Below are 25,596 nucleotides of genomic sequence, written 5' to 3'. Positions count from 1 at the left end.
GTTGAAAGTTTTAGTGGTTCTTCATGAGAAACCTGCGTTTGAAATATTAAAAATAAAGCTGGGAAACAAGCCCATAAATGTAAGTCCTGAGGCATAGCCATTTGCCCCAGCTTACTCCTCACAGCACTGTGCTGACGAGCTGGCAAACACTCAGTTCTCTGCCACAAGTTCCAGTGCTGAAAACCTTCCTGATTCATACAAGGTGTACAAAAATCTCATAGCTCTGTGATATCTTTGAATTGGGGAAATACAGGAGATCCCAATTTTTCATTGAAAAGCAAATGTGTAGGTTTCTCAGAGAAAACGTAGTCTTTGATGAATTACAAAGGTTAAAAAAATACACACCAATTAGGAAAGTAAATAGTAAGAAAACCTCCACGATGTTTTTACGCCTTATGGTTTTAAAGACAGTATCAAAAATCAGAGTGGAAGAAATACATGAGTTTTGAGCATCTGTGGCTAACACTAAGAAAAAAAGATATTTTACATCAGTGCTGTCCATACAGTTGAATGTGGCTGCAAACTCTATAGCACAGCTTTGTTTGATGTTGTGAAAGCCCTAAGTTTGAAATATTTTACTACAGTTTAAATTCAGCCCTTGGTTTCAAAGACAACTGGAATTAATGCATTATTTCTGCTGCATATATATATGCATATATATGCATAAGGTGTATACTTATATGTAGGCAAGGAATATTTTCTTAGGTGCAAAATAAGAAGAATGTACTCCTCCTTGAAGCAGATAACAAAGCAGAATCCATTTTCACATTTTAAGTGGAAGGATTTACTCCTTATTGCTGAAAAGATACCCATATCTTAGTTACAGACTGCTCTATAGAGCCCTCAGCTGAAAGAGGTAATCTAGAATAAGAAAGACAAAGAAAAGAGAAGAGCTGGTAAAAAAGCCATTTCTTGTTCCACTGACTTCTGCTGAGCTCTGGCAGATTGAGGGTCTGTTAATAAAAGTGAACTCTGGGCAAAACACGTGAACAACCAACTGTATTTAACTGCACAGGAGAAGGACTGCTGGAGACCTGTTGTATCAGGTTTACAAGAGTCCCCTTGGAGGCCAGCAACAGATCAGCACTCAGAGCTCACAGCAAACTGCTGAAAATAAGTGACTATCTGTAGCTTAGCAGGAGTACATCAAATATATTAAGTAGTTAGCACAAAGCAAAAGCTCTGATCCAAAACCAAGGCTTGGAGATATTTTGGGAATAAAACCACCCCGCTGAGTAGAAATGCCAAAAGCTGCTTGCCTTCCAGTTATAAACTATTACTGCAACACTTCTAATAAATACAGTTGTACAGTCAAATAAGTTAAAGTACAGTGCTTCAAGGGAGAGGAAGGTGGTTCAACTGGGGATTATCACAGTGAACAGAGGGAATTCATTTAATCTAAAACAAATTGGGTTCTCATTTGATTAATTTGCTAGAGGCAAAGCAAAAATATGTTGAGAAGAACCGTGTAATTTCTGGTTCTTGTTTGTAAATCTTAAATAAATTAATCACGGGCCACTTTGGAGTCTGTACTTAGGTCAAATAAGAGAGAGGTTGGCTAGTGCTGACAAGGATGCTAAATCTGCCCTCAGACTACACAGGACCTATAGCCACTGCACCACTTGGTCCCTTCTCTGAAATAGCACCAGATCTGAGAAGTCTTTGGTGCAGTGTGGTTTTAGGGCAATTGTTTCCATTTTATCTCTTTGCTTTAATCAGTGTCATTGCTGACACTGATTAAACACTGGGAAGTGTATCAGAAAGCTACTAATGCATATCTCCAGCTATCATCTTTCAACAGTACACCCTACTTGGTCATTTCAGTATAATGAGGTAATGAAGCAAAGTAGACCTCAGAACCATAAAGACGCTGGGTCATATGCTGGCTACAGACACATAGCTTCCAATTATTCCTAGTAATTGTCCACGTGGGAAACATGGGTTTAAAAAGTAATCTTTGTTTAAAGTCTTCAATTAAGGAAAAGCATAAATGTTCTGAGCAAAATTTCAAACTCTGTGGAAATATAGTTCAGGAGAGAAGGAGGCATCTGGGCTGAAAATTGTCGTACCAAGTTTCACCTCAGATTTTAGGTACTAATTTATAGCCCCCTGGATACTGGATTTACAGCACATTAGAATTTACCCCTAAGTACCACACTGGGAACTTGGGACTATAGCAGTAATTTACAGCAACAATGACATCCAGTATAAGAGTTTCCTTTAAAATAAATCTCCACATAATATGCATTCTCCAGGATCTTTAATTGTTAAAGCCCTGCATTTCTCACCAGTTTAATGGGACCTATATGGTTGTATCTCAGTGCGACTCTGTGAAATTCATTATATGCCACTTGACGTGAAAGTAATGCCTCCTATTTCTTTTCCATGAATAAAAAAACAACAGATACAAAGAGCACAATAATACTATTCAATAGAGCAAATTCTCTCCTACAGAACATTATTTTTTAACAATCACCACTACTGGTTCTACATTTTTGCCAACTAGAAGAGCCTGCATGCTGTGCTTGTAAAAATATGTACCAGCAGTGGTGATCTACTGTTTCACAGCTGCTGAAATGCACCACCCACCACTCACTGTGCTTGCCTACACTGGTTGGACTCCATGGGTGTTCAGCAAGTGTCAATGAATGTCAATAGGTGCCATTTTTCTGCATGGGGGATCTCAGTGACACACCTTTTCCTCATTTGCACTTCCATGTCGGACGCCATTCTGTCAGACTGCCCCTCTGCTGCCATCTGTCTCATGGCAACAACACATAATGAGATATTGGTAGGAAGGTTCAAACCCTACTGCAACACCACCAACATCCGCCTCTGACATTGTGGGACAACATCATAAGATAGGAGGCACTGCTTTTGAAACAGTTGTCATAATATTACCAAGAATACATTTTATAATTATTTTTTAATCATTTGTAAAGACACTGTGCCTATTAGTAAAAAATTATGGTAATCCTCTTGTGAACCCATAAATCAGCATTGACGCAGATGGTGCCTCTGGGAGGAACCATTCGCGGTGTCCCAAGGCTGCCCTCTCCACATCAGCCCTCTCTCCAAAAGACAAAAACTTGTCCACTTGTGAGGTTTCTGTAATATTAACAACTGTTCAGACAGAAGAGAACAGTGAGCACCAATATCTTTCTCATCTCAGATTACAAAAGCTTTCTGAGGAGTGATCAGATTTATATGTGTTTCTGGTCACTATTAAGAGGGTCTACTTTCAAAGTGCTGACCTACTGATGAAACTGAGCCAGCAGAAGCACACTGAGCAGCTGCAGCCTTCAGATGTTGATGACTTCATCAGTCTAATTGGTTTCCACTGATTTTCATGGCTGTTACTCTGGACAGTCTCCTGTTTGCGCTGCTTGACCCCTCTTTCTTCACAGATGTTTCATTTCACTTTCCTTCCCCTGACTTTCTCCACTCATTTTTTCTGTACAGATCTTTTTCATATGCAGGTCTTTCTCTTTGCTTCTGTTTTGACAAATCCTCCCTCGTAAGAACACAACCCATGATGAAAACCCGTCCCTCCTGATACAGTCCCAAGCCAGCAGGTCGCTGTGGCTGGCTCTGAGTGCAGCTTTTCCACCCAGTCCTTTGCCTCATCACTATGAGCTCTAGTAGAAAGACCACCTCCTCGCATCCCTCAGCATCCTTTGGCATTAGCCTAGATCCAGGCAGAACCTAAGGCTTCTCCCTATTCCTGACCTTCACAACTAGGAAGTGGTCTGCATTCAGTATCACAAGAAAGCAAGAGGCAAAGTCCCAGGTGATCGATTCTCTCTTGAGACTTATCCAAAAGTAGGACTGTGTCTCTCGTAAGTTAATACATACATAAAATATAAAAAAAAACCAACGGTTGTGACAAATGGGTTTTCAGTGCTATGGTCCTGGTCTACAGTCCAATTCCTCTAGCCCAAAATTGGAGAGAATGCACAAAAAGAGACGGAAGATTAAAAAGCTCCAGTTTTGTTTTTAGGGATGAAATTATGAGAGCAGACAGTGGTGTTTCTTGACCAAAACCTGCACAGTCTCTGAGTGCCTCAGAGCAAGGCTGCAGCACTGGGGCCAGCACCAGCTGCACAGTGCAGAGGGTCGACCTTAGAAGTTAAAGGTTTATTAAATCATATCATATTTCAGTATAATGATTTAAGGGCAAACAGATTTGTTCTCATTAGTGCGCTGAAAAATCTTGCCTCTCTGTCTCCATGTTAGAGGAGGCAATTAACAACAGCATTAAACAGCAGCATTCCTGAATGCCACACTCCTATACTGCCTCCCATAAGTCATCCACTTTGTTTCCTAGCGACGTCCCAGTCTTCACCTCAAATTTATGCACTAAAAGGGATTGTAACTTCAGGTGGGAGCAGTCAGACTCCAAATACAATTCACTTTCAATCCCTTGCTTGCACAGACCACACTCACACTGTTAGGAGGATCATGTTCACCTTCAGTGCCTGCTAAAAGGTGTCTTTATTTTGCTTTCCACTGGGGATATCTTTGTTTTGACACAAGAGAACCTCAGGATAAGAAGTGTTTTGTGCAGTTGGAGATAACTAGGCACACATCCTTCACAGTGCTGATTTGCCTTCATCCTTGACATTTTTTGCACTCTTTCTTTGATTCTGGCTTAGCTCTGCCAGCTCGTACCAGCTGTACCCCTGTGCAGGACCATGTTTCCCCCCCTCCCTGCCAACCAAGCAAGCAGAGGTGTTTGGACCTGTGAGTACAATGGCCTTTGAGCACGGATTTCAACGAAGCATTAAGTGATCGTGACAAAAAAGAGCTCTGTTCAGCTCTCAGCTGTAGCAAAACTCGTCCAGAATTTCCTGTTCTCCAAAGCAGCAGAAGGAAGAGCCTTCCTCACACAGCTCAATTCATTCTTCTTGGTCCTGTGTAGCCAGGAAAGTTAGAATATTCAAAGTCAAGATGCACAGTCACGACTTCTTATCAAAAATAACCCTGCATTCAATAGCTTACTAGCTATTTCTGCTCAATAGCCACCTGCAGAGCAATAGCTCTATCTGTGCAAAAACAGATTTCCCTCTTATTTTCACAGCTCCTAAAATTCTGCTTTCTTTCCTCTTTGGCATTAAGGAGAATATCATTTGACACACGCATGCATGATCATCTCTCTCATACATATGTTTAAAATCCCCCATTGCTACCAGCCAGTCCGGGTTACACCGGCTGTGGAGTAGCACTGCCTGGGATTTGCTCTGCATTTTATCACACATTTATTGTAGCTGCTCGTGCCTTTGAACTTCTGCAGTAGGGTCCTGTGACATGTCCAACACACACCACTCCGAGCTTTGCATATGTTTCATGTTTATGTCACTATATTCATATGAGCTGTGCTATAACTGCACTGAGTGAAGGTTATTGGATCGCCCCGCTCCTCATCCTTGGTTTTCAGATGCTGTCTGGCTCCTGCAAAACACTTTGGGCTGGGTTGTTTGAAACGTGCAGTTTGCTGTTTCTATCCTGGGAAGGCCTTTTTGCAGACAACCACTCATCAGATTTTGTGCACAGGAAGATTACAGAGGGAGGGAGACACGCTTCTCCACCACTAGCGACATCACTTTATTCTACAGACACAGCAGTGGCATCAAAATGGTTCAAGGGAAAGACAAAATATGCCAAGGAGGTGGACACCATATAAACAGACCATTTATTTCAAGGCTTTTCATGAAAGAGCAACTGAATGGTGCATGCACATTCCAGTTTTGAAGGTGGAAGTTTCACCTGCAGATTGCATCTGGGCTCTAAGTTAGAATGCAGAGGAGATTGTTGTTGTTGTTATTGTTATTATATGAGAGGCACTGCACAGCATAGGGCATTCTTCCAGATGCTCCCTCCTGTTACAGCACAGCCGACTTTTCGTCCACCATGAGCACCGCTCTCCAAGCAGTGCAGCCAGCAGGGTGGGAGGAAGTGATCAGAGAAGGAGCCACGGAAGGATACAGAGATCCTCTGCTGTGCCAGAGCCACCATCCCACAGAACCACCTGGGCTGTGGCAGTGCCTGATCTGGGGCAGCAGTGATCGATCACTGTCCAAATAAAAGCCATGTTGCGAATGGCAAAACCACAGCAGCCACGACAGAACCAGTTACAGATATGGTTTCAAATGATCACTACAAAAGGTATCACCGATATAGAAAAGTTTTAACAACATGTTCCTCTTTCTTCACTTAGGTCGATGTTTTTGACCATGTGGTGTTGACTGTGGGAAGCTGTTTCCAGTTGTTTCCCAGGCAACAAACAATGTCTCATTCCTCAGTACATAACTAAAATTTAGAAGAAAACTTATCATTTGATACAAATATATGTAACTGTGAACCAGCTGAGTCCCTTTAAAAATTACATGAATTATTACTTAAAAGTATTGCAAAGTTTGTGAGCTCAGTGTAGTTTGCTGCAAATCCAACTGCAAGCACATCAAATGTAAACTTCCATTTATTTTACTGATTTAAAGCACAGCATGTTACAAACACCAGCAGTGGAAAATATAATTTATTCCGTACAGATACTCAGTGATGTAATTATGTAGATATTCTTCCGTCCTCCAGAGAGGGTAGATGCAGAGACAGCTGCAATCAACAGATCGTTTTGCTATTGGTGTCACTGCACCAACTCCTCCACTTATCACCCCCATCAAGTTTAACGAGAAATTATGAAAAAACAAATAAGCACCAGGAAAAGAAGACATGGAGTCAAAGTTTGCTTTGGCTCTGCAGCTTCCATGACACAGGCAATGGCACTTGATGATAGGTTGGAAGGCTTCTCCGGTTATTAGCACTGTCACTTAACAGTTCTTTGCATGTTTTAGAACTGATTTCTAGGGGAGGTAGAAATGAGATGGCTGTGATCGCTTTTGGGGAAGGTGATGGCAGGGATTGGCAAGCAGAACAGAGCATCCCCCCTGCCAGGCTGTGAGAACATGGCTATCCAAGTGCCACTTCTCCACTCAGCAAAACACAGCACTGCAGGCAGAGTGGAAGGAGGCAGAAATATAATCATAGACCCATAGAATGGCTTGGGTCAGAAGGGACCTCAACGATCACCTAGTTCCAGCTCCCCTCATGTCTTGTACCCACCTATTGCTACAGCAAAGCACCTGCTGGCTTCAGTGGGCTCAGTGCCTCGTTCCAGGTGCCGTGCAGCACAGCGCATGGCTGCCCCAATGTGTTACTGCTGTGCTCTGCCCTCGGCATCCTGCCTGCCCCACACAACAGCCCTGCACCAGTCCCAAAGCAAGGCTACAGTGGTAACACCCATGGCTTGACATTACTGGGCTCCCATTGCTTTGGTTTGTTCCTGCCATGACACTTACACCCGTAGTGACAAGCCAATGACAAAGCTTTTGGCATGAATAACCTACAAATACACTATAAATATATTATTTTAAATACATTGCAGGGCCCTGTGGGGAGATTATGTCACAACGCCAGCAGTAACTCAAATAGTGTGGGTAGGCTTGTGGAGCCATAGAATAGAATAGAAGCCTTTTTTTTTTTCTTTTTTTTCTTTTTTTCTTTTGACAGAATGGTTTGGGCTGGAAGGAACCTTTAAGATCATCTAGTTCCAATCCCCTGCTATAGGCAGGGACACCTCCCTCTAGACCAGGTTGCTCACAGCTCCATCCAGCCTGGCCTTGAATGCTTCCAGGGAGGGGGCATCCACAGCCTCTGGGCAACATGTTCCAGTGTCTCATCACCTTCACAGTAAATAATTTCTTCCTAATATCTACTCTAAATCTTCCTATTACAGTTTAAAACCATTTCCCCTCATCCTGTTGCTACACGCCCCTATAAAAAGTCCCTCCCCAGCTTTCCTGTAGGCCCCCTCCAGTACTGGAACCAGAACCAGAATCCCCCAAAGCCTTTCTTCAAGTCAGTATCGCACCACTCAGTGTTCCCGGCCCTGGAAACTCCATGTCAGTGTCGCAGTGTTTACCGGCATCTGGCATCTGGCACCAGCCCCTACAATCCAAGCACAGCCACACTGCTGCCCAAAAGCAATTTTCATGTGTGCTTTTTCCCTTCCACCCTTCAAGTGTACTTTTGTCTCTGAAACAGACCCAACTCTTGCAAACTCCCAATTCTTCCTACACTTTCCTTTGATGTTCCCATTGCGACTGCTCTCCGGTGTGCCTAGGCTCTGCCTCTCACTGCAAGGCTGCCGATTTCCTACACAAGCTTTCTTGCAGCCCCACACGTATCTTACACCGATTCGGCAATCTGCTTATTTGACTTTGAAAGAGCGTTATCTCAGCCCCAGCTTTATGGGACGGGGTCAGCCGGCAGAAGAGGAGACTTTCACCCAACAAGAGAGGGAGAGAGAAAAACGAGAGAAAAAGAAACAAAGTTTCAGCTCTAGCAGATGCAAAGCAAAGCCCAAATATTTTCCAGTCGGTGGATGTTGAGGAGCAATATGCCAGATACATTTCACAAGCCAGCTAAGCCTCCGCTGGCACCTAATCACTGCCAGATGTTTAGAAGCAACACCGCGAAACATCGCACAGCGCTGGCAGGGAATAAACAAGCCGCTGGGGGAGAACTCCGAGTCTCGTCCGCGGGACAGCGGAGACGGGGATGGGGGGAACGCAGAGCGGGTGCCGAGAGCGGGACGGCGCAGGGGGACGGCAGGATCCGCTCCGGCGCTGCCGCGCTGCCCCGCGCGGAGCCGGAGATGCGCCCCGCCCGCCCCGCGCTCCCCCGCGCTGCCCTGCCCGCCGCCGGTGCCCGCCGCACGTGTGCGCTCGCCCCGCTGCCGTCCCTACCTTTCATCTTGGCGCCGGGGCGGCTCGCATAGGACGCACGGGGCGCGGCGGGGGCTGGCTGCCTACTGCCGGGCCATGCCGGGGGCCGGCCGCGCCCTGCCCGCTGCCGCTGCCCCTGCCGCTGCCGCTGCCCTCCGCCGCGGCTCCTCTAGCCGCCAGCCCCGAGCGGCCCGGCCCGGCCCCGCCGAGCAGCGGCCCGGCCCCGCCTCCCTCCCTCCGCCCCGGGGAAGGGGCCGCGGCCGGGGCCGGGCCGTGAGGGCGGGCTCGGGGCCCCGCCTGAGGCTGGGATGGCGGTGGGACGGGATGGGGTTCGCCCGTCACCCGTCGGTGATGAGAGGGCATCCCGGATGGGATGCGGTGTCCCTTCTTGACCTCCCTGCGCGTGTTGCAGGCACACGGAGTTTTGGCCTCCTGACTGTCCGAACGCCTCGTTGGTACCCAAGTGAGAAATCCCAAACCGCGGATGCGAACCCATCAGCTGGGACGTGCGGCGCTCAGCCCCAAACAGTCCTGCTGGATTCCAAGGGATCCCGCTCAGTGCGTGGCCTGAAGAATGTGTGTAAATACTTGTGGGATTAGGGATGTACAGGCTGGTTGTCTTCTATTTCTCTCGTTCTGGATGTTGCCAGGAATAATGCAGCATTTCCAGACTCCTATTTTCTTGAAAGGCGCACAGGGATTTGCTGCAAACCTGCCCTTACTTAGGCAATCGAAGGCGGCAATACAGGTTTGTGATCCTACTCCAACCAGTAACATCAGTGCTGATGAAGCAGAGCTCGTGCACCGTACACCGCTTCATTCTGGGGATAAGCAAAGCAGTGCAGGCGCCTGAGAGGCTTTCCCACTGCAGAAAGGAGACGTGGGTGATTTGGCCTCTGTGGTACAGCTGGAGGTATTCCAGCCTGCTGCATGGGGCAATGCTGAAAGAAGGGATGGTGCTATACAACCTTCTCAGCCATTTGGTGACTCTGATGGGATCACAGCGTCCCTGCAGAGTTGTAGTGTGATATCACAGCATAGGTTTAACACAAGGTCAAAAAGCACTATAAACCTATTGGGTAGGGTCTTTCCTGAGCAAGGAATGGGGGAGTAAATTCATCAAATTCATCAAATCAAAACCAGTGCAGAACAAAAATTAAAGCCAGGATTTAGAAATCTGAATTTGTTTCTTTTTGATTGGCTTAGCAACCTCTTGAGCAAGTTTTGCAGTACTCATTCTCTTCCAGCTTGATACCTCCAGAGATGCCTGCACACCAGCTGCAGGAGCCATTTGCTACTTTAAAGCAGGGCTCAGGTATCAAAGAGACATGACTCAGCTTTTCACTGACACTCTGGTAGTTGACTGGAATATCTGTTTTTGGTGCAAGTCACGAATAAAACTACTACATCTGAGTGCAGTCATCAGGTAATTAAGGAAGCCCTGCAGTAGAGTGTTGGATTAAACCAACAGCACTCACAATATTGGTAGGACTGATTAATTCTTGGTCAGTTCTACCATTCATTTTGGATCCTAAGTCAACTTAGAGTTTTCTTGAAGAATCGATATTGCTCAGCTTCCCAAACTAAAAGCCTATCCCAACTCTGATCCAAAGCCCATGGATATGTTTCCAAGAAGAAATTTTTCATTATCATGCACTGAATAAAGAACGGTAATGAAACCGCACTTCTCTAAAGGAAAATTATTTGAGACCACAGTGCTGAAGGAATGCAAAGAAAGAATTACCAAAATCTATGATATCATAAAATGCACAAGGAGCAGGAGTGAGTAAGAATTTAGAAAATTCACCAGAAGCAGTTGCTGATAACTCTTTCAGCTCTTCAGAGAGTAACCATAGTGAAGTGATGGATAGCAACCAAACAGTGAAGAGACCTGTGGTCTGTGACTTACTGTGAATTCCTGTATCAGGGGGAAGCGTATTCCTTACTTGTTGAAAGAAAAATGATGAATATTTAGAATCCATAAAAAAGTATGATTAATAATTAGGCCCCAAATCTACCTCATTTCTTGTGATTTTAAAAACATTTAGTAAGTTGTGGAGATAGTGAGTGACTTCGTATTTCTAAAAGATGCCTCTGTGTTCTCTTTTAGTCACATAGCTTGTATTCCACATCAGATTTCTTATATATCCTTTACATATTTAAATAACTGATGATCTTCTACTAATACAATTTTGAAAATATGTGTTTGTAAAGAAATTCAGAAAGCTTGAGAACTATTCTGTTGTTTTCATGGTTTCTTTGACACATCTCACTGTTGTTTGTGTGTTAAATCTTTCCTCTACTCCATAGGTGCCCAATCTCTTGGTTTGCCTGGGCTGCGTGGAGTGAAGAGGAATTGTCTTGGGCCACATTTAAAACATATAATATAGTTAATGTTTATAAGTAATATAGCTTTTTTATGTGTTTTATTATTGTTATTATTATTATTATTATTAAAAGAAAAAATGAGGGCAACAAAAAGGATATGTGACCTTGTTTTTTGGAACTAACACATCAGCCTGGTTCAATGGCAGTGGCCACGATTTGCAGTGAGCTCTCCAGGTGTTCATCAAAGATTTTTGATGGTGTTTTATTCTTCCTTCACTTTATCCTTGAAAAGTTGTTCACAAATGTTCATACTGCCAAAAGGCAGTGACATGAATAAGGTGTGGCTGTGAAGTGAGAGGTATTTCTCTCTGGTGAGAGACACTTCATAGAAGTCATGTTTTTATTTGAGTTCAATGTCTGATTTCAACTCTGTACACTACATTTGAAAATACGCAGATAATGTATTTATGTCAAATGAAAATGGAATTGCAAATATACAAAAAAAAAAAAGATTTTTTTTGGCAATCTTAAAACTTATTCTCGAATTCCTTTATCATAATGAAAGGCATGGAAACATGTTTTTCACTTTTTTCAGGACTGTGTTTAGCCAATATTTCAGAATACATAACATTATTTGTCGTTACTTGAGCTTGCCATAATTTGAGTTTCATTTTGAATGTTGTTATGTTTTGAAACATACTACAGATAAGAAGATTTTAACCTTGAAGACATCAAATATTGCAGAATTTGTTAGCACTGTATAAGCGCTAGGTGTATATAACACAAACCCACGTTTAATAACTATATAAGAAAGCTTACATGCCTACTTAATAACAAAAAAGGCATGCCTTCACAAGAACACACATAGGTGGGTAGAAATGTCACTATGGGCAATCACTGCGTTTTACTCTCCAAGTGGCACAGGCCATGTAATGTGCAATACACACAGGTTTCAAATGGATGTGTCCTATCTGCTGCAACGTGTGACGAGATGTCGCGTCTGCAGTCCCGTGTAACCATCCGTTCTGCCTTGTCTGCATCCAGCAGTGGGCAAGGCTGAGAGCCAGCTGCCCGCTCTTCAGGATGGCCATGATCACCATCAAGGTCTCTGTGTGGGGAGATGAACAGTCTCAAGTATTTTAAGTTTCATTTCAGAGTTCTTTCTTCCCTCTGACCCACCTCCGTTTACCAGAAGTAGGTATTGCTTCCGAAAGCTACTGTCACATTTATCAGTCTTAGGGTTAATGAACGCACAAAAGGGGAAGCCACACTGGTGATGGTTCATGGATACAGGGTACTTTAGCAAATGTAATTAATGAGGTTAATATCATTGAATTGTTGATGTTATGAAGCACATAGCCTCTCCATCAAAAGCAGTTTGGCTTAACAGGAGAATTCTGGTCTCTTCTCCACTGTCTCTGTTTCAGTCTCCTGTACACTAAACAACAAAAATGTCCCCAAATGTCCATCTGAAATATTACATCCACTCTATATGACTTGGTTAGACAGACCTACTAAAATTTATTCATCAAATAATGAAATGAGGCACCCAAGTGAGCACTGGAGCACAGTGTGACCATAAGCAGTTACCAGCCACATTGTTTGTTCTTGTTTTCCTTGCTACTATCCCCCCTTGAACAGCAAGAAAGGTAATTTAGTTCACACTCGCTTCTACTCTGCAAAATGTGTTCAATCTTTAAAGTGATTCAAAAGATACAAATTTGATCTCTCTGTATGTTTGAACAAATTGTGCAAATTTGCTGAAATTATGCAAAAACATAATGTATATAGTTCCTGCTCACTTGGACACCACAACAGTCCATTCCTCTGACCTGCCTCTTTCCTAGAGCTCAACTTACAATGTTTTGTCAGAATCATTCCTTTCTTCTCCAACCAGAAGCCACTTGGCAATTTGATGAGTCTTAGAGATGTTGGAAGCATGTTAAAAGATATATGTGGCATTCTCTTTGACTGACAGCCTTCTAACAGCTTGAGTCCACATGCAGTACAAAAGGTAACAATTAAATACAAAAATCTGAAAAAGAATTGAATACATCATTGAAGAGAACTGCGTGTGAAGAAGGAGTTCTATGTGGGAGATCATTTGTCTGAAGTTTGCATCATTTGGGCTCAATACAAAATATGCATTTTAAAAGCGAAAGTTGAATATTATGACGTATTTTAATGATATTTTTTTTCTCCACAACAATTTCATATTGCTTTTAATGACCTTTTTGGATCTGTGTCCAGAGCAAAGAAATCATCCTTGGATCTGGGTAATAAAATTGTAAATGCTCCTGAACAAACAGCTAAGTTATTTACTGTTAATTTTATTAAATCCACAAATGGTGAAGTTATTTATTGATAATTTAGTTAAATCTACAGATGAGCCTTTCCTTAATCTGTGTAATTAGCATCACAATTTGAAAGTATTTAGTTATGTAGACTTGCCTGTGACAAGTAAGGCTTTTTGTTGTTTTTTTTTTTTTTTGTTTTCCCTTTCCTGTTTTGAATAACTGGGAACCTGAAGGAGATTCTGAAAGCAGCAAAGCACCTGCTTATCTTTTCAGCGTGCTGAAGCTACTCAGAGAAACAGACTTTTGTTGTAGATACGGCTTGGACTTTGATGACACTAAGGCTCATGCACCAGTTCTTTTTTCTATCAATTGTTGTGACTTTTTTCCTTCTAAAATCTTGACTTCCTGAAAGGATGACATGGCAAGGCTCTAGAACGGAGCGGATAGTCACATTACTCTGAATTTAGTGAAAAACAAATGGATAGAATGCAAATAAAAGTGCAGTTATTACTATTACCTACAGACAATACTTAGGGAGAACTGTCTTTTATTTTTTATATTTGATGAAATACATCATTATGATTTATTTTTTTAAATTTGAGTGAAAAGTAACTATTTCTGGGTCAGAAAGTTTGGGAAATTTTATTCTGGCAACTTATAAACCAATTTTTTTGCACAGTATTTTGTCAAAATTACTGAAAACAACTGTAGCTCTTGCATCTGCTGAGCAGTTAAGGCAATGAAAAATTGACTTTAGTGCACCAAAATTTCACTTAATGAAGAATAATTCCACTGCTAGAATGCCTAATGTCAAGGATGGAAAAACTAAAACCAAATAATGCCAGATTTTATTAGGATGCTAGAGGAAGTAGCTTTGTGTAGATTAGTAATAACATTTTGTTTGTTTATAGTGTTGATTTATTTCAACAAACATACTAAGATAATTCTGACTTCCTCAGACATGCTTTCTGATTGGTCAGGATCTGATGGGGTCAGATAGTTGTTTGGAGTATATCAGAATGATACTGGGTATGTTTTGGGTCATGTTGGTAGAAGCAGCTGAAGATCTTGCCGTGTTTTGAGGCTCTCCAAATGCCAGCGACCTGCTGCCTCCAGTTATCTTCATCTGCCTGCAGGCAGCAGTCTACTTGGAGAAGCTGGCTCTATCAACTCTGAGTAGCATCTTACAGATGTTGTTACATGCCATGTGTTTTGTGTACAGTTTGGGGATAGCCAGGCACATTTTGCATACGCCTGTCCGTCTGTGAAAGCTCTTCTGGAAGTAAGATGATGTGCAGGGCTGTCATCCTAAGATGATCTGACACTGGAGAGTGTAAGCTGATGTACAGTTTAGTTTTTTATCAGACACTGACATGACACTACAGTAAGGTGTGCCTTCTCCCCAGATTTGCTAGTTATATCAGTATAGATCCACATGGCACATCCAGATTTTTAGTTTTCCTGATCTCTTCCCTTGCAGACATCAGGGTCAAACAGGCACTCAGTATTTCTTGTATACTGCTTGGCCACAGGAGATGGACACAGCAAGAAAAGCAGAAAGACAGAGCATCCTCCCTGCATTAAGTTAATTTTATTACAACGTATTTTGGCTCTTCAGTATGTGAGTTACGCCCACCAGGACTCCCCGATGCTTCAACAAGTGGGTGTAAGTAGGGTCAGGGGAATATTAAATTACAACTCCTCATCTCTGAGTTTGGCCCAAAAAAGTACAGGGTAGATTTTGGAAATCTGGGAACATCATTATTCCAAATGTACAGTATTTTCTTTACTATGTAGAACACATCCGTAATTTATGCAAATGACTGTTTATAGAGTATGTTGAACCTTTGAAGTTTTGCTTGTTAGGATATAATAACAATAAATGATAGCCACTCTAGTATGCTTTTTAGACTAAACAGATTTCAAGGGGAACAGATGAATCAAAAAGGTAGTGATAAATAGTCCCTTGCATATTGCTTCAGAGATTAAGTATGTTGTCATCAGTTGCATGCAGTATGTCTATCTTCTTTCAGATAGCTTAAGTGACACTAGATATTCATTTGAATTATTAATTAGAACTTTGGAGACATCCCATGTATTTTCATTTTGTCAGATTTCATAAAAGCCATTCACAAGGAACTGCTGTGAATGAACATTTCTGAGGTTGTGAAATCAAGCACACACGAGCTAGCAAATGCCAGTAGAAAGATTGCCTGTGTGACCTTAACTTATCTGTATGCATTTGGGTTATGATAAAACACATTTATTTCTATTGATAAAAACTATTTATATAGATGTTGGATTGCAGTAACGTGTTCACTCTTCTCCAATAGCTCTCCTTTATTCAGTACAGAAAAGGGACTAAATCCATTTAGTGAATACTCATTCAGTATTTTATCTTCTCCTCATTGTCCCTCTAGGTACTATTCACTTCAACATTTGGGCTCCACTCTGAAGATAAAATTATTTATTTCCTCCTGATGCCTGTCATCAATGTAACATTTATATATTTTACAAATGTGACTTAAATTTTGCAAGCATCTTTGCCAGCAAAAAGGAGTATTATAACTGCCATTTTATAGGACTGAGCTGTGGGAAAATTAAATTTAAAAGTTATCCTCTTTTATGCAGTGCCTCATTTGAAATGCTTTGATTTCTTAGAGTACTCAGGGTTACAGGCAATGTGCAAGCTACGGATTCAAGAGCATCTTCCACTTCCCCGCTTGGCAAGGATGGCTAAAAGCTCAACTCACAGCTCCACAAGACTTAGCTATACATTTTGCTGCCTCTGCCCTTCCTCTAATTGCTTTTCATGTGTGTAAAGCCTACAGAAAGCAATCCTGAGCCAAAACCCATGTCTTGAAAGACTGTGACATTAGGTGTGCTGCAGATGGCACAAACGCTGCAATCTAGCTTCATACTCAGTACTTTGCGTGTTTGCAAGCTAGATCCCATTGACTTCCATGGCAGGGATGAGCACTCAGCCCTTCTGCAAATGACACCGTAGGGCTCCTACGAAGACTGCTGAGAAAAACAAGGGTAGTCACAAGCCAGGATGAGCTGGATGTTGGTGAGATGCTGTGGTGTATCACCCCTGCCAGCAGTTCAGCCCCCACCCAGTCGTTTGCTTGTTCCCCTGCAACTGAACGGGGGAAGAGAACTGGAAGAGAAAAAGTGAGAAAAACCCGTGGGCTGAGATAAAATCAGTTTAATAAGAGAAGGGAAAAAGAAAAAACCAAAACCAAGAAAAAAAACAGCTGATGCAAAGGTAATCAATCACCACCTCCCACCAGCAGGCCAATGCCCAGCCAGTCTCTAAGCAGTGACTACTTTTGGAAAAAAAAAATCCTTCCTGTTTTCTCCATGAGCATGATGCAGAATATCTCCTTGGTCACTTGGGGTCAGCTGTCCCGGCTGTATTCCCTCCCTGCCTCTCACCCTCCCCCAACTTACTTGCTACAGGGATGGAATGAGGAGCAGAGATGGCCTCGACACTGCACAAAGACTGTTCAGCAGTCGCTAAAACCTTGGTGTTATCAACAGTGCTTTGGCCACAAATCTAAAGGACAGAACTGCATGGGCTGCTGTGAAGAAAACTCACTCCATCCCAAACAAACCCCACACAGCTGCTCACATAGCGTAGGAGCTTTCTGGCAGAGTCAGTCTTGTTCTATAGCACTGAAGACACCAGTTTTGAAAGCAAGAATTTCTTTTTTCCCCTGCCTCTTCTCCTTTGTCCTTCATACACACTCTCTGACCTTTACAACAAGTGAAGCAGAACTCATAATGAATTGAAATCATCTTTGCTATATAGATCTGTGGTTTATATTTTGCTTCTATGCTCTGCATACTTCCACTGGGAAAGAGAAAAGGCCATTCCAGACTTAAGGATCATTGACTCACCAAATTTCCCAAAGCCTGGGAAATAAGAGTGTTTAAAACAAAATGTCTGTAAGTTTTTGACATAGGCAACAATATGTACATTTTTTCCCCATAGGTTTTTTCTGGAAATGACTGAAAATTTTCCAAAAAATTATTAAAAGAGATCCAAACAGAATCAGCCAGAGGCATCTAGCCAGCAGGAGAAATTACAGCTAGAATGACTGAATTTTGGCAAAGCTATAGGGCCTTCTAATGGAAAGTATTGGGTAACTTCTTGTAAAAGGCCAAAAACAGTTAAGGAATGAAGAAGGAATGACCATGGTGGACAGTGATTTTAATCTTTCATCTATCATGCAGTCCTGTAAAGGGAACATCTAGTCCAAAATGTGTTTAGATGTATCTATGAGGAGGGCACAGGGAACAAGCTGATTTTGATCCTCCCTTGTCATTCTAGGATGTCTGGTCTTCCAAAAGCCCAGCGAAGTTTTCTATCCAGCAGAAAAGTCAAATTTCTGTGCCTGGCAAATGCATAAGAAATGAGATATGTACACTTGTGTCATTAGATCCATATAAACTTACCCACAAGCTTACCTGAGCAAAAGGCTCCTTACTGAGCTGTCACGACTGTGCTGAAGAATGAAGCAGACCATAGGCAGACCCGAAGTTCCTGGTCACCACTGATGTCCTCCTCACTTTCTTATCTACCTTATGGCAGCTGATACCACCTCTCCTGGCTTTTAGCTTTGAGTTAGCCATCTGGACCTTCCAGGATGGAAAACACTGTCCTTTTCTTCACTTGAAAGATGACCAAAGGACCAAGAAGGTAATTGTCCCCTTGTATTCAGCCTTGCTGAGGCCACACCCTGAGTACTGTGTTCTGTTTTGGGCCCCTCACTGCAAGAAAGTCATTGAGACCCTGGAGCATCTTCAGAGAACAGCAAGAAAGCTGCAAAGGGTCTGTTGCACAAGTCTTATGGGCAGAGGCTGAGGGAACTGTGATTGTTCAGTCTGGAGAAGAGGAGGCTTAGGGGACACCTTGTTGCTCTCTACAGTGACCTGAAGGGAAGTCATGGCAAGATGGGGACTGGCCTCTTCTCCCATGTAGTGGTGATAGGACAAGACGGAGTGGCCTCATGTTGCTCCAGGGGATGTTCAGGTTGGATATTAGAAAAAATTCTCCTGAAAAATGATGATGCAGTGGCAGAGTGCCCAGGGAGGTGGTGCAGTCACCGTCCCTGGAGATGTTCAAGAACCATGTAGATATGGCACTGAGGGACATGGTCAGTGGGCATGGTGGGAATGGGTGAACAGTTGGACTAGATGATCTTAGAGGTCTTTTACAATCTTAATGATTGTATGATTCTTTGATTCTAAGACTTTTCAGCATGCAGCTGTTTTGCAGAGTCTCGTATGTACGTGGACAGGATATTCACACATTTCAGTTAAAGTTCAGCAAACTAGCGCTGTTACTAGCCCATTTCAATGCAGGTGCTCCAGTGGAGTATTGGGATTGAAAAAATCTCTTTTACAATCTGGCAACACATCTGCAGCTTTTCACAGAGTGCAGCAAGGCCTCAAGCCCTTCACCCGCTGTGGCCTCTTTTCCAGTCCAACTGATGCACAGAGCTTGTGAAAGGAGGTGGCCTGGGAGGAAGGCCCAAAGCAGACAGGGATCAACCTTAGCTGGCTGTGGTTAGCAGGGACTGCTTCCTGAGCAAGCAGTTCAGTTGGGTGGCCTGGAAAAAAGCTGCATGATGTGAACTTAGGAGTGGTCCCAGAGAGACAAAAGCATGGAGACCAAGAGCGAAGCCTTGGCTGGCTCTGTTTTACTTGCAAGCTCTCTTGTTACTGCAGGGACAGTTGTGATGGAGTGGGAAGGGTTCTGTTACACACTGATAAAACAACACTTCGAAGGGCAGAGTTTGCGTCCTGCCATTTGTAATACTGTTTTTTTCACTGAAAGAGACCAGGTATACTTGTTTTCAGAGCAGTTTTTGGTCCAAACCTGCCAAAACCAGTATGAACTGCAGAACAACTATGCAGGCATCTGTTCATTCAAAGTTTTCCCTTATGATGCATAGATGTCTAGAGTTTCTTGGGCAATGGAGAGCTGCAAGAGCAGGGAGGAATGTGAAGCATGCAGCAGCAGTAGACATCATGTTCAACCCATGTGTCATATGGAACACAAGCAAGAAACATTTCCCAGAGAAAGAAAAGCAGGACAAGGCACCCCTTGACTGCTGTTGCTGGAGGCTATTTAAATGTTCAAATACGGAGGAGTTCAGTTTTTTCGGTTGTCATTTAGTTTTCTAAGTTACTAGTTACTAGAGTTACTGGAGTTACTACTTTTCCTCTGTATTACTTTTAAAAGTATACTTGAAAATTGGTAACTGGCAGCTGGTCTGCTTTTAATGTGTTTTTTTTTCCACTTGAGATACTTGCCTGTGTAATTAAGCTCAATTTTCCTACTGATTATTAAGAGGATGTTGTGTAAGTACTTGCAAAGAAACAAATATTGAAATATATGCAGAAATGTTTTAAAGAAGTGTGAGAGGACAAAAGTTATTCGGATAACAAAATTATAACACAGAGTAATTTGGTGTGGAGGAGCCTTCAGGCCTCTGGTCCAGCCCTCTGCTCCAAGCAGGGCCAGCTGTGAGATCAGACTGAGTTGCTTAGGTTTTTGCTTAGTCGGACCTTGAAAACCCCCATAACCTTCCTGGGCAAGCTGTGCTGCTGCTAGCTGGCTGTCCTAGGAGTGAAACCATCTTTCCATATATCCTGTCATATCCCAGTTGTCTTTCACACTCCCATTGTGCACCACTGGGAAGAACTCAGCTCCTTTTTCTGCATAACCTCCCTGCAGGTACCAGGAGTGCTGTTAAGAGCCTCCAATGCCATCTTGTCTTCAGGCTGAACCAGACGTGGTTCCACTGCCCCTCCTCACGGGGCCCCTTACCGTCCTGATGGCCCTCTGCTGAAAACACTATAGTTGGCTGTTTTTCTTGTACTGAAGGGCCCAACTTTGGCTGCAGTAATACAGATGTGGTCTAACAAGTGTCAAGTAAAGGGGAAGATCATTGTGCTCCTGTAATGCAGCCCAGGTAGACACAACGTTTCTTGCTGCTGGGGCACACTGCTGGCAATTCTTCATCCTGCTGTGCTCTGCAGCCCCCAGTTCCCTTCCCACAGAGTTGCTCCCTGGGCAGCTAGTCTCACTGCAGTAGATTATTCTATCCCATGTGCAGAACATTCTACTTGCTCTTGAATTTCAAAACATTTCTGTTGGCCCATTCCTCCAGACTGTATAGGTCCAAGCACTGCTCCCATGCACAGTGACTAGGCTCTCTGGTTTGGTTTCATCTGCAAACTTAATGAGATTGCACCCCAACAGTTCCTTCAGGTCAGTAATACAGGTATAAAATAGTACAGACTTCACTTGTCAGTAGGCTCTAGACAAGAGGGGAAGCATCAATCACTACCTTTTAAGCCTGATGTCCAGCCAGTTTTTCCTCATTGAGCAGTCCACCCACCTTCATTGTGGCATTCCATCTTTAATATGCTTTTACTTTGCTGTGGAAAACCATGTCAAAAGAATTCCTAAAATCAAGAAAAGTGAAATCCATTGGTGCTTCTTCATTCTCAGGTATAGTAATCTCATCACAAGACCCTCAGGTTGGTCAGGTGTGATTTATCCTTGGCTACCAGTCATCTTCTTCTCCTTCATCTGCCCAGAAGTCAACAACACTTTCTCAAGGATTTTCTCAAAGATCAATATGAGGCTTACTATTCTGTAATTTCCCATATCGTCATTATTGCTTTTTTTGAAGATCTGTAACATTTGTCTTTCTCCAGCCATTGGTAGCCTCCCCCATCCTCCATGACCTTTCAAAGATGATGATGACATGCAATGACACATCACATCTCTTCTGGGACCCTTGGGCAAACCCTATCTGCTTCCATGAACATGTATGCATTTAGGTTTCCCAAGAGACTCAGTTGCCTGCCACTTTCAGGAGTTTCTTTTTTCTTTAACCGTTGCAGCTAGGCACAAAGGCCTGGGAGATCTTGTTTGTGAAGAAGGCAATGCTCAACCTTATCTGCATCTGCTGCCACTGATTGATCTGCTACATTCAGTAGTGGGTTGAGCTTGGAGACCACCAGATGCTCCTGACAAGGATTTTTCTCCCTTGATCTTGCTAGACATGTCCTAAAAAGAGCATAGAGGTATGCCCAAATTAGTGGACAGTGTATTACACTATTAGTGTATTAGTGTATCAGTGTATTAGGTGGGGGATATTTGTGGTAATACAACAAAGGTGCTTTGAGGCAATTTGTTTTGACCCAGTTAAAAGAAGTGATAGTATATGTTATAGCGAAGGCAGGATTTCTGAAACTGCTAAGTACATGCTAACCATGTACTTTCTGTTCCCCTCTGCAAGGCTCACTCAGTGTAATCAAAGAGCTTAACTTTATGTTATTGTATTGTTTTACATATTGATAGTATATGTCTGCAATTAAAGCTGAGACTTTTAAGCCATTGTCATGCCATATTGTCCCAGATGCCACTTCCTTCACAGAACTGAAACATGGAATGCAAATATTTGCTGGTGGTTGGTGCAGCCCCTCAGTCCCAAAGGAAAAGGGAGGCAAAAGTTTTGAGTCATTCAAAAATAACCACAGGGAAATATAGCCCCATCCACACTCGTTTCCAGAGAGGAATTTGAGGTTTGGATGATATGTAAGAGGCATTACTGGGGAGAAAGGACTTCCCAGGCTCTGCTGGTAGAAGAACCTTCCAAAGTGCAGATGGATTTTGTTGTTTCTGTAATTCTCCTAACTCTGTGTTTCTCATTTTATGAGTGTAAGCTGTCTCCGCTTCCCTGCCCCTTCCCTTCGGGCTCATTTGTCTTTGTGCAACCTTGATTCAGCAGCAGCTCAGCACCTCCTGGGATGAGGGTGAGAACTGGCTGTATGTGCTGGCTATGGAAACAAATACTAGCTTGCCTGAAAGGAAATGAGCTGCTGCCAGCAAGTATAGTCAGATATATCCTTGGCTGTAAGTGCAGCCATCTCTCCTTTCCCCCTCCTGGAGGAAGAGTTCCTTCTGACTAACAGTGCCTTCTGGTAACTCTTCCTAACACTTTTGACATTTTTGCAGCTCTGGGGTGAAGGAAAGGAACACGGAAGTGCAACCTCCTATTTAAGAAACACTGTTTTACATTTTCCAGGAGATGTGATAACTGTGATGAATTGACTGCAGGCTCTAAGAGGATATAGGAATTTAGAGAACAGTACTTACCTGCCTTGACAAATGTTTCAGCTAGCAACAGGACCACAGTGCCAGTCTTTTTAGCCATGCAATTGGGTGCATATCTGGGCTTGCTCATGTACCAGCTTCTTTAACATCTGTAGTGTTTTAAAATAATAAATAACTAGAGTAAAGCTCCACTTCTCCATTTATTCAAAATAGTAGTGTTTGAATTATCCATTTGGATGTGAAGAGTTACACATTTAGAAAGATGGCAGACTGCAAATATCATCTTGATCCTTCTGACAGCCTAAGGTGGCTCCAGTGCACTTGTTATGCATACTCGGTGCCTGCAAGGAACTTGCCGGAGTGAAGCTAAACTAAGAATGCGTGTTTTGCGTATGCTGCTTGGAAAAGATGGAATCTGTAATATTTTTTACTTTTTTTTTTTTTTTTTAATGTCTTCACAGAATGGATTCCCGTCTCTGTTCACCTTCCAGCCCAACAAACATGAAAATCCTCTCTGCTATTATATCATTTGCAATACATAATCATGTGTTACATAGCATCGTCACAATCCAGCTTCCTCCATCCGACTAGAAGTATGTATGCTCCCTTGAACACTTCATTTTCAGCACCTTGGAGTTTCTTTGCTGACTTTGGTAGTTTCCCCAGGAACTCTACTGCTGCAGGAGGTGATAATCTTGGAGATCAATTTTGTCTACTGTTATGTGGACATTTGATCAACAGACAAGAAGACTTGAACAGGATTTCCTATATGGTGAGAGCCAAAGGTGAAGAACACAGTACTGGGACATGATCTGCTTTGTTAACCAAGGTGGCTGCAGCATTTTATTCCTCTGGAAGCTTTTCCAGAGTAGCAGTGGTTCTCTGTGGTGGTGGTAATGAGTTCTTCCTACCAGAAGGGAACTGAATTGAAATATACTTGTGAAAACAATGCTGCAGCTAATAGCAGCAAAGAATGAACATGAAAGGTGAAAGCTGGTCTTCTGTACCTGTCCTTATCAAGTGGATCATTTTGTGGGAGTTTAACTATACATTTATCTCTACTCTTAGTGATTTTATGTCAACTTCATGCTAGTCATGCAGAAACACCCTTACGCATGAGGTATTCAGACAACAGAAGGTATTTGCTTAGTTATAGATCCTGGTGTTACGGAATCAGCAGAATGACTTCAGAGCAGTTCTCCCTTCCGGCTGTTGCTTGTTGGATTTCTTATGACTGAATGTCTTTAACTGTCGTGTAAACTGTCAGCAGCTGCACATGATAGCCTAGGCAGATGTGCAGCCAGAGTAGGACCAGGGAGATCAAGGATTGCAGGTGAAAAGCTCCTTCATGGCCTGATGTGCTAACTATTCTGTGGGAATTAGTTGGTCACACAACCCATAGTTCTGCTAATGTTTTTCTTGGCAAGAGTGAACCGACGTGGTTTACGTGTAATTACACAGTTTCACTTTGATTTCTACTTCCCAATTATGCCAATGGGCAGCATTTTTGGCTATTAAGGAATCTATATGTAGTTTAACACCATATATAGTGATGATATATGAATTGATATTGGAACAATGGCCGAATTCCTTCATGGTTTATTAATACCATTCCAAATTCAAGCAGTTTTGATTGAATGCTTACTCAGACACATGCTGTTTTATAGCCATGTGGTGCTTTTTGTAAAGAGGAATTGTTTTCTAACTTGTTTGTGCAAATACCAGTCCTGGTCAAAACACGGAATTTATGCATTTATGATTTTTTTTCCATTGCAAATGTGTTTTTATTCTGAATCAAATGAGAGATTAACTTGAAACCTATTTTCTCAACATCTCATGACTGTTATGGAAATCAAAATTTTGGTTTAGATTTTTAAAATATTTTCTGCATCTCTTACTTTATGTTTTTACATTTTTATATTGATAATCCCATCTTTAATATTTAGAAATCAGATTACATAGACCAACTTCAGCGGTACCATATTTTATTAAAAAGATTTTAAAAAATTGTTAGTATTGGCTCCTGTTTACCTTTCACTGAAGATTTTTATCTTGCAGATGTAAATGTCTCCTATTTCTGTCGGTTTGAAACAGTTTATCAGCTTGTTCAGTATCAATACAAACAGGAAATAAATACTTAGAGGGATGTGACATGCCACTTCTCTGCAACAATGACTAGACACTGTGATCAAGGAAAGATGCTTAATTCAGTGTTCAATAGCAGTTCACAATAATAATTGAAAAGGATGACACCACCCAAGAAATGAATGTAATATGTCAACCATGATATTCATTTGTACAGCATTATATTTTGCTCTCCTGCCAACAGCAGTAGTTTATAACATGCCATACTTTATAGAAACATTTAAAAATGAATAAAAGACAAATAGCATCATCATTTTGGAATGCCAAAATGAAGTTTGGTAATGTATGATGAATTTTATGTTCCTGAAATAGTCAGTGTTGGTGCAGAAAGCCTTTGGGGGGGGGGGGTTCATTTATATCAACATGTTTTTAAATGTTTCCATTTTGATGAAAAATGCACTGCTGCAAAGGAAAACATTTTGATGGAAAAGCCAGCCAATATTTTAGGTACTATTCGAAGACAGGATGGCAGTTTATTACAAACTTCAGATGAAGGAAATGAACATATTTCAAAGATGTATGCAGATGGAGGTACAGATATTACTACTTGTTTCCTGAGAGGCAGAACAAGCCACCATTGAAGTGAATGGAAAAGATACAATATATTTTTTTGTCTCTTATAGGACTCTGTGTTGTTTAGTCCTTTAAAAGCTATTAAATATTTACTTGAAGTTCAACTGCTCTTTGAATAGGCCCTTTTAGAGTACTTTTACTATTTTTCCTCTTTCTGATGGTGGTTTACCCTTAGAAACCTTCATGAGCTCTAGAGAGACCAGTAAGGCAGCATCTTTATAGACATCCTTTGCTTTAAACTTTCACATTCAGCAGTTTGAAAGACAGAAACCAAATCAAAATCTTGGACCTACTGGAGTCAATGGGATATTTGCCACTGGTTTTAGTG

General features: G+C 42.2%; 1 protein-coding gene across 1 annotated transcript in view; it reads right to left on the bottom strand.

The window, feature by feature from the left end:
• Positions 1 to 9,024, bottom strand: part of COLEC12 (collectin subfamily member 12) — a 91,239-nt gene extending 82,215 nt beyond the window's left edge. The window contains exon 1 of the mRNA XM_085220849.1: positions 8,805 to 9,024. Coding sequence (XP_085076975.1) covers positions 8,805 to 8,811 — 7 coding nt within the window. The 5' untranslated portion in view covers positions 8,812 to 9,024. The remainder of the gene's footprint in view (positions 1 to 8,804) is intronic.
• Positions 9,025 to 25,596: the final 16,572 nt, after the last annotated feature.

The sequence above is a fragment of the Meleagris gallopavo genome, chromosome 3 (assembly GCF_905368555.1).
Source record: "Meleagris gallopavo chromosome 3, MGAL_WU_HG_1.1, whole genome shotgun sequence".
In the NCBI taxonomy this organism is placed as follows: domain Eukaryota; kingdom Metazoa; phylum Chordata; class Aves; order Galliformes; family Phasianidae; genus Meleagris; species Meleagris gallopavo.
Note: the sequence above shows the minus strand (reverse complement) of the source record. Positions and strands in the feature narration are given on the sequence as shown.